The 9,575-nt window shown below is 34.4% G+C and overlaps 1 protein-coding gene across 3 annotated transcripts in view; it reads left to right on the top strand.

The window, feature by feature from the left end:
• LOC125054447 (kinesin-like protein Klp98A) overlaps positions 1-9,572 on the top strand; it is a 30,491-nt gene extending 20,919 nt beyond the window's left edge. For 2 of the 3 annotated variants that reach the window (XM_047656356.1, XM_047656354.1), the window contains 10 exons: positions 181-328; positions 688-826; positions 1,361-1,580; positions 2,164-2,254; positions 2,468-2,613; positions 2,983-3,191; positions 4,109-4,374; positions 4,735-4,904; positions 5,478-5,666; positions 6,412-9,572. In XM_047656356.1, coding sequence (XP_047512312.1) covers positions 181-328; positions 688-826; positions 1,361-1,580; positions 2,164-2,254; positions 2,468-2,613; positions 2,983-3,191; positions 4,109-4,374; positions 4,735-4,904; positions 5,478-5,666; positions 6,412-6,447 — 1,614 coding nt within the window. In that variant the 3' untranslated portion in view covers positions 6,448-9,572. The remainder of the gene's footprint in view (positions 1-180; positions 329-687; positions 827-1,360; positions 1,581-2,163; positions 2,255-2,467; positions 2,614-2,982; positions 3,192-4,108; positions 4,375-4,734; positions 4,905-5,477; positions 5,667-6,411) is intronic. The other variant, XM_047656355.1, reaches the window with a different exon arrangement.
• The last annotated feature ends 3 nt before the right edge of the window (positions 9,573-9,575 follow it).

Below are 9,575 nucleotides of genomic sequence, written 5' to 3' on the forward strand. Positions count from 1 at the left end.
ATTTATTAAAATATGTCACAATCAGAATTTATAGTAAGGTCACAAATATTATTAACATTAACAAATATGAACCAAGTTAGTTATTTTTTCGTATTGAACTAAATCCCATAAAAATCCTTACACTACTTCGACGTTATAATATAAATAAATAAGAGAGTAATTTAAGAAAATACATTGCAGAAAAAGGAGTTAGAAACTCTGGAACAAGAGTTGCAAGGCAGAGTGGCGTCAGTGGCTGCTCAAAGGGTCAAAGTGGAGAGGCTTCAGGCTGAGTTGGCCTTACTGGCAGCGAGGGAAAGAGGGATCACTAGGGCTCTAGCTGAACAAGGTATTTTAATTATTACATGAGCAAAAGCACTAGAGTAAATAAAGACAAATACTCTATCCAGAAACGGCAAAAAACTTTAGTAATAACTTTGACTTAAGCATTTTACAACACTTTATCGTCATATAATTCTTTACTTCAAGAAAGCGTATCAATTTTTAAAAGGCGGCAACGCATTTGCGAACCCATTAACATGAGGTGAGCCTTATGCCCGTTTGCCCCGTTACACAAAAAAGAAATACTAAATAAAAACTTGTTTAGATAAAAATGGGTTATTCTAGCATTGAATGCTTCCTCTATGCTATCTTACATATGACATATACATATATCTTATATCTATGCCTATTTGAAAATTTCTTTAGAAGACGGTGACAGCGACACCTCACCTTTGGAAGGAGTGAAGCGTTGTAAATCTGAGCTGGTCTTGAGGACCAGAGATGATGACCCTCCCGAACCGCTGTCGGCTGATGAGAGGGAACATTATCGGGCGAGACGGCTTAGGTATTTATAAAAAAAATATCTATCAACTATTCTATATGTTTAAAAAAAAATACTTTATAAGCCTAAAATTTATATGTCACCTTTACCTTACACAAGTGTTTATTACGCACATCCATTGGTGGTGGGGTTTGAATCTAGGGTGAGAGTCGCATGCTTAACCCAACACTGCCTAATTGTTATTTATTTATTAGTAATCTTACAGCTAACATACACATCATACAACACCATAAACACTAAGACATACAAAGCCAAAACAGATTACATAGATAAACAATATTATGAAACAGAAAACATAAGTAAGTGGATTAATAGACAAAAAGAAAAAAAAAATTGTAATATTTCTAAGAAAAAACTAAATTGTTACTGCTAAACAAAGTCAAAGTCTTCTCCCCTCTTCAGATATCACCTGGCATCTTCTCTGGTGAGGTGGAAAATATCAATATCCTCATAATTGTTGAAATATACAAGTCTACAGATAAAAAAAATTAAAAGTTATAGACTTGGCTAAATCTCTCAGTTTCTCTCTGATTCCAGCCTCAGTCTAAGCCTAGACCCCCTCCCGTCAATAACCTCCCCTGACACCTTCCACACGGCGAGTTCGTCTCCGAAAGCGATTCCGTCGGAATCTGACCTGCCGAGCCCCTCTACCACGGCGTCGGCGCTCCCCAGCGAAAGCGAGCCCCTACCACGATTTCGTCTGGGTCACACAGCTGATGATAGCGACGACATGTCCAGTACTGAGGATTATCATAAGGTGAGGAGTTATTATGACCCTGAAATCTCAATTTCTTTAATAACCTTGGACCTCTACGTAAACAATGTCACAATAATAGTGTTTTTTAAAGAAATAGTCAGATAAATGATTTAATTTAAAAAAGCACTTAAATAATAAATTGTAATAAGGAATTATAATTATTGTTTTCTATTTCTTTAATAATATTTAAAAAATAATTTCACTTGTACGATTTATGTTTTTATGTCAAATAGGCTAGTGTTTAAGCTAAGTGATAAAAGCAGTAACAATTTTTTATCTTCATTATTTTTAAAAATATACCTAAAATTTACCTAAAAAGCGAAATTCACCAAAAACAGAAAAAAAATTATAACTTTATAAACTACAAAAATCGTAGAACATTCGATCGTAGAAAGTTCGGATTCCTCTAAGGGTGCTCTATCTTTGGACATCCGCTTGGCACTCTTGTTTGGGACACCCTGTATAAATATTATAAAACAATATCCAGTTAAAGTTTTTTGTGCCATAAAGGAAATGCTTATGGGATGGACATTTGTTGTATGAAATAATAACGAGTTAATAAGTGTGAATGTTGTGTTTTTAGCCAAGCCGCATAGTGGAAGGTCAGTCGTCCAGTTCTGTGGAACGATCGCCCGAAGAGAGGCACCAAAGGTCTAAATATAGGAGAAGAATAGGTAAGTTTTTTGCAGACAAGTTGTTCTTTGGATCAACCTGTTAATATACATATTTTAACTGAAGTAAAAAAATTATCCTCTCACCCTTTCTATTTGTTTATTTAGAAGTCCGAAATGCATTCCTTTTAAAACATAGAAATTACATACAAGCAACATATAAGTAAAACGAATGTTCATAAAGAAAAGTAGAAAACAGTTGAACTCTATCTCCAGGAGAACGTCGCGGTCGTCAAGTGACGGAGGCGGAGGCGTTGCGTGCGATGCAACGGCTTTGTTCGCGAATAGCCTCGCAGAAGATGCTCGTCATCTCCTCGCTGGAGAACGATTGCTCCAAGGAGGACCTCAATGGACAGATACAGGTACGAGCTAAAACTAGGAACGGATTTTGGTATAGACTATAGACGACTATAGTCTTGTTGTTAATCTTTATTGTTTACAATAATTATTGTAAACTCTTTTGCAAAAAACGGAAAACTATAGATTTTTTTATTATTTGATAAATTCTTAAAAACCGCTGTACATGTCCAAACAAGAAGTGGTCGGTAATAAAGATAAGAATATCAGAGGACATAAGAATAACAGAAGGATTAAAACTGTGATTCTTCTGTATCTCTCTATCTCATTGCCTCTCCTTTTTAACTTCTAAGCATTTAAATTCTAATAGTAAAATGCATAGAAATGGGCCCTTATTTTTTTTATCTTACGATTTACATAAAGATGATTTCCAGGTGTTACAAGAACTTCAAAAGAAATACGTTCGTCTAGAGATGGCGCTGCAATATTCGTTCTTCGACAACCAGCCGAACAAGAGAACTATTATGGTGACTCCGATACAAGAGACTCCATCTCTTACGTTGAGTGAGAGTGACATGCACGTAGCCACGGAAACGGACCAAGAAAATAACAATGCCTATATACAGGACCCGCTCTTGCATAGGTACGTTTTGAACCACTGTAAAACTCGTCTGGTTCTAAAGTCACAGTACACATGTCAGGAGTGAAACTTCTTGGTAAATTAATTATTACTAAGGTAAAAGCCCCAATAGATGATCATGTACCGATATATGATCACTCCATGTATTTGTATATTTATATTCACACTGTATACGTGCTAATGATAATATAAATAAATAAAAATTCTGCGTTTACTGCACAAGACGTTATGCGACAGAATTGCCATCTAAAGTTCTATTATGTAACTACTAAACGAATACATCAACCAATAGCGTGTATTTTTCTCGATCTCCCTTACTCTCTCTCTCTCAATATTTCTCACTATAGCTCTCTACCACTTCTCGCTCCATGGCACTGTGCGTGATGCGACGTTGGCTCTGTCTCACTCTCTCGATCTTTCTCACTTGCTTGCTCTCGCTCCACGGCTATTTGCTTCATGCTACGTTCGCCTTTTCTCACTCGCTCTCAATCGGTCTCAATCGCTCTCTCCCTTTTTTCGACAAAAACGTTTCACCCGTAAATAATATAAATAAATTAATAAAAAAAAAAAAACTAGGTGCATATATACACGTTCCCCGAACTACTTAATCGATTTTGATAACTTGGACTGTTCTCTAATGTGGAATATTCGCATGGTTGGAATTGACACAAGATAATTTGACTATGAATGCGTTGTAATCATCAATATAAACCGACTTTACAAAAAGGTATTCGCAATCGAGAATTAATGCTAAATGTAAATGTTTATCCACAAATTCTCTGAAATTAAATCATGTTCTAGACAACGATTATTTTAGGAAGTAACAGTTTTCATCAAAATCGATTCACTGGTTTTTGAGATATTAACATACTAATTTTCATTTTAAATATAATTATTTAAAAAAAACGTGTCGTCTGTAGGTTAAAAGAACAAGAGGCGATAGAAGCGTCAGACAACGTGTCGACATCAAACGATGAGCTGAGTTCGGAGCAGGCCTGGCCTGACCCTCTTCGGGCTTTGGCCCCAGAGCAGACTGACGACGAATGCGAAAATGACCGGGCGCCGCTAGTTATACCGGTATGTGGTATCTTTTATGTGGGTTTATTTGATCCCGATTTTCTAGCTAACGGCCACATTTTCTTACAGGACTACACGCTAGAAGGTCTCAGCCATCCAATAGATTTTTGTAAGTATATATAACATTCATGAGAGTAAAATAAACACAAATTTACATGATAATATATGTAAGCAGTGTTGGCCTATTGGTTCGAAGAAACACATTCAGAAATCGTGTTTTAAAACTAATCAATTTTACTTACATATTTTAATAACTTAAAATTTTGCAATAAGATATCGTAAGAATAAAATAGCATAGCAATAAAATTTATTAGTAACGAAACACTCTTAGAGAAACACGCAAAATAATAATAAACAAAAAGAAAAAAATATATATATTTGCTCCTGGCTCAGTATTATGCTGTGGATTATGTGGTGGAGTAGCAGATTATAAATTATTACTCAAATACTAATAGAATTTAAAAAACAGCGGAGGTAATATCGGTCCCGGGCTGGGTGACGCGCGGAGCAGGCGCGGGCACGCACCACGAGTACGAAGTGCGTATACGCTTGGGCCCGAGGTGCTCTTGGCAGCTGCTCAGGCGATATCGCCGCTTCAGGGACCTCTATCTCTTCACCCGGAAACAGTACGGGGAGAAGGTAATACTCAAAAGACTTCATTATACAAAGAAAATGTTTTATTCTAATTCTGCGCAGGTGTCACTTATTATTTATCTCTACCCTTGGCTTGAGGAAAAAAATGTTTTTAATTAATAGTTAACTTATTAAAATAATAACGTTTTAGTTACACTTTATCGTATTAACGAATACTTGACACTATCATATAGTTTATTATAACGGTATTATATCGCTTACCCCGTGGCAGAAAATCGTTTTAGACTTCCTTGGGTACTATAACCGTAGTTAGAATTTTTTTCAATCAGATTTTTGGATAAAATTTTATTATAAAATGTGTGGTATCTTTATTCTATGAAAATTATTTTCTTACTATGTTAGTAATACTCATTTACTTTTACTTTCCTGAAATGATCGCAACAACCATAAAGATAGTTTTATATTTGTATATGTAGTGTACTTAGTATCCTAGTAATAATAGCATTACCTTCCTTTATTTTTTCTGAAATACATATTTAAAAACTACTAATAGAACCACATCATTCCCAATGCAACTTTTGTTGTAATTACAATTGACTTAATAAAAAAGTATTATAGGTAGCGGCGATACCGTTTCCCGGACGGGCCCTCTGGTCTTCGGAGGGCTTGGCCCGGTCGCGAAGACCGCAGTTGGAGATGTTCCTCCGTCGGCTGTTAGCGGTCTGTGCGACCGACCGCCGATGTCCGTTACACGCGTCGCCGCTCACCCGAGACAACCTCGTCGCGTTCTCGCCTTTCTTTAGGAAGGTGAGTCTTTATCTGCTTCTCAATAATGTAGTAGCATTTTTAACATCGGTGTTCTAATAAATTTAGAATAGGTACTTAAAAAATCTATCAGTTGATAGTTCCGAAAGTTCTCTTCATTCGGAAGTACTATCTTCAGTGTGATATATTAGGTCCTTACATATGATATTGGCGTTATGTTGTAATGGCATTTTGACCTCAAATATCTCTTCTTTGGTTAGGAATTCCAATTATTTAGAACTCTAGACCACACACTGCACAAAGGATTGCTACCAAATTAGAGGAGCTTCGATTGGAATGTTTAAGACTGTACTCCCCGGACCTTGCTCCAACAGAGTACTATTTTTTTCGAAATCTGGATAACTAATAAAAGGCAAGGTAAAAAATTTAACTCTGATGGGGCAGCCGAAACCGCCTACAAAGATTTTATTGATTCCCGTTCGGATGGTTTTTTTAGTAAAGAGATCAATGAACTTCCTATAAGATGGCAAAAGTGCATAGATTGGCACATTCCAATTTTATATGCAAGGACCGAATATTATTTATTCTTATCGATTCTGTTCTGACGTAATAAAGGTTAACAAGAAGCTTAGAAGCTCTCCCCAAAGCGTTCTAACCTATCTGTCATAAATTTCTGGTGTGTACCTAATCTGTGCCGCCATTATGGCTCAACCAAACAAATCTGCTAACGATGAATAGTGTACTAATTCCCGACCACGACATATATGCAATGTGAAATAATTGTCAGGGCGTGTTCGAAAGCGGCAAGTGCGGCACGGGATGATGCCGCGCGGAGCTCGTCACTCGCGCACTGCGCTCCGACCTGCGCAGACTCGCGCACGTCGCCTTCGCTGCGCTCATCCTGCTCGCACGCTGCGCCGCTCTGGCGCTCTACTACCTCTATCTACGGCTCAGCCGCAGATAGGGCTGACTTCACTTTAGGGGCTTGTGAGGGACTTGACTTGGGGTGAATTATCATTAACTGAACTTTAGAGGTATAACTTCGCGACTGTATTAACCTTGATTAAAAAAAAATCATATTTAATGTAAGAATTTTTTACTTCTGTGGACTATTTTGCTTTTTTACAGAATTATAATGTGATTCGGCCTAATCTGTATGATTTAAGAAATTACCTAACGTATACGTAATGCATGATTGTATTTATTCAAAAGTGACTAAAATGTCTGTAACTTAACAATTATAAAATAATTAATATTCCCCCAAAGATTGGTCGATGTCCCCACTTCCCTCGGTGTAGCGTATAAGCGAGTAATGCGGGTGCCTTTATGTATTGTGTTCTGTTATTTCCACTCTTTATGTGTCACTGTAGTGTATGTATATATATAAAACTTAACGCAGATATTATTAATAGTAAAAAATCAATTTAATCGCTTGAAAAACACTTGAAGCTACACAATTGTAAGAAAACTATTTCTCTATCCATATACAAAACTGCTTTAAAGTAAAGAGTGGATAATAATATCGACACAAAATCGGATGTCCTTAACTTGATTTGACTTTACCATTCCTTTGTTTATTATTCCAATTTAGTAAATACTTTTTATTTATTGACGGGTAACAAATCATTCGTTCATTCATTTAGTTCAAATGGCATCGCACAATTAAAGTAGTATTTGAAGAGAAATCCAACACCTTAAGTGGAAAAACATTTATTTGACTGTTGAGTTTGGCAATATTAGGTAATTATTACATCTAGAAGTACTTCAAAAATACTAGAAAATATCTACAATTGTGTTGATACGTTTCCATCTAGTGTTGAAACCGATACATTTAAAATGATATATTGTGAATGAACGAATGAAGATAACCAACCATTCGCAAAGCAATGGAGATGTCATTAATTGTATTGAAAGACATAGTTAATTTATTTATTAGGAATACCTTTAAGGAGTGTTCTGTATATTTGAGGTTCAAGTCTTCCTTTAGTCTTGTTTTGTATCAATTGGGGACAATCCTTTGAGAAGAATGCGTAGCATCTCTTTTACGTATTTATATTTAGAAAGAGATGGAGAAATTTACTTGAAGAATCTAGATATCTCGATTATACGAAAGTATGATTCTGTCTTTTCTAGATTCATGGAAGATGGAATAAAGCACCCATATTTAGTCTATTTTTGCATGTGACGAGCTCTGGAAATTTTATCTGTAGGTAGGAAATAATAAATGCACTAGATTTTATCTCATTGTAACTAACATACCCACAATGTCACGAAAATGTATTTTTGTAGTTCTTTCTTATAGGCCTGAACATATTGTTGTTAGTAAACTATATAGCCAAGCTTAATTATTGCTGATGTTTTCGAAAGACTTTGCATACATCTATATTGCATAAAGTCTAAATAAATCCTTTTTTATTGCTTAATTTGACTAGAAACAAATAAGCAATAAAACTTGAAACAATCTTCATTTTTCGAATTATTTGCGTATCAACATTCATTTGTTCTCAAAATGGCCGATATTAGCATGTTTGATTTTTGTGTTATGGTTGTGATTTTTGTTTAAGTTTTCTACTAACATGCACGATTTGAAGTTCCAAGTGACAATACAGATCTTGACTATTTAAAATAAATATGTAATATAACAAATACTATTTTGCGCATAGCTAATAGATGACAGCGGCGGTTGTCCTGTGTCGTGGAATAAAAAATACTATTTCTTAATTTAGGCAAATAGGTCCGATATTATATTGTATAAAAGTGTCATCTTCACTTTATTATGCGTAGAATATTTAGGTACTTACTCCAATTTTGAACAATTAATATTTTATATATTTCTATAATTATTTCTTGTAATGTAGCTGAGTAATGGTACAAAATGTCTTTATTGGATTGTTGGACGAGAATTTTTTGTTGTGGCATTTTCAAAAGAATTATATACCTCATTTGGGGGCCCGGTAACTAGAACTTACAATCTTATTAAATACGACGATTTTGAATGGTTTAAACAGTTCCTGGATTTTTGCCTATTCAATGTGCAGAAAACTCTTGTCTAACAAAACAGATATAGTACATTTCAATAATTCAGTATTGTCTAATTAGTTGTGTTCAAATTTACAAATATTTATTTAACAAATGGCTTATAAAGATAAATGGCCTTGTAGATAGATAAAAATATCGAATTTAAGAAAATTATAGTGAGTTAATACATTCTTAGATATATTTTGTCTATGATATCAAATACTAAAATGTAGTAACAATTTTCATGTCATGTGATCACCAGATTGATATTTTAGTATTCATTGATTGTATATTAATTTGTGAAGTTTATGCTTTAGTACAAAATGCACTTGGCACATTTATTTATTTCATTAACAGTTAGTTTTAATTAGACTGGGAAGAGAAGTTTTTTGGACCACAGCTGGTATTATAAAATCTTTATTAAAAGCGTTGGGATATAAATATTGTAATATTAATTAACCTTACTTATTTTTATTAGACAAAAATCAATTAGATCTAAATATGATATATAAATATCCCAAAGTCTTATGGTGTATTAACACCAACTTGCAATATAACTAGTATATAAGTATATGCATTTTTTTCTTTTTTATCAATTTTTGTCTCGAAATGGATTTTTTAATTACTAACTATAGTTTTTGTTTTTCTTTAATTGTTGCCTCTTATCTAGAAGTGTTCTTTTTATTGCATAATACATATTTATAGTTGTAGGAAAATAGTTTTAAGAAGTTGCTGGTTGATCCTCTCATAAAAATATATTGTTGAAAAAATATTGGCGTTGAAATGTAGTTACTAAATTAATTACTCTATGTATGATTGCCTTCACAAATAGAGGTCTATTTATGTAATATCCAAATGTATATGGTGCTGGTAGAAGTTAACCAGCTAACAATTACTTTTGTTAAGAACAATAAAATGGAATGTTTTACACTT

Source organism: Pieris napi, chromosome 12 (assembly GCF_905475465.1).
Source record: "Pieris napi chromosome 12, ilPieNapi1.2, whole genome shotgun sequence".
NCBI classification, from domain to species: domain Eukaryota; kingdom Metazoa; phylum Arthropoda; class Insecta; order Lepidoptera; family Pieridae; genus Pieris; species Pieris napi.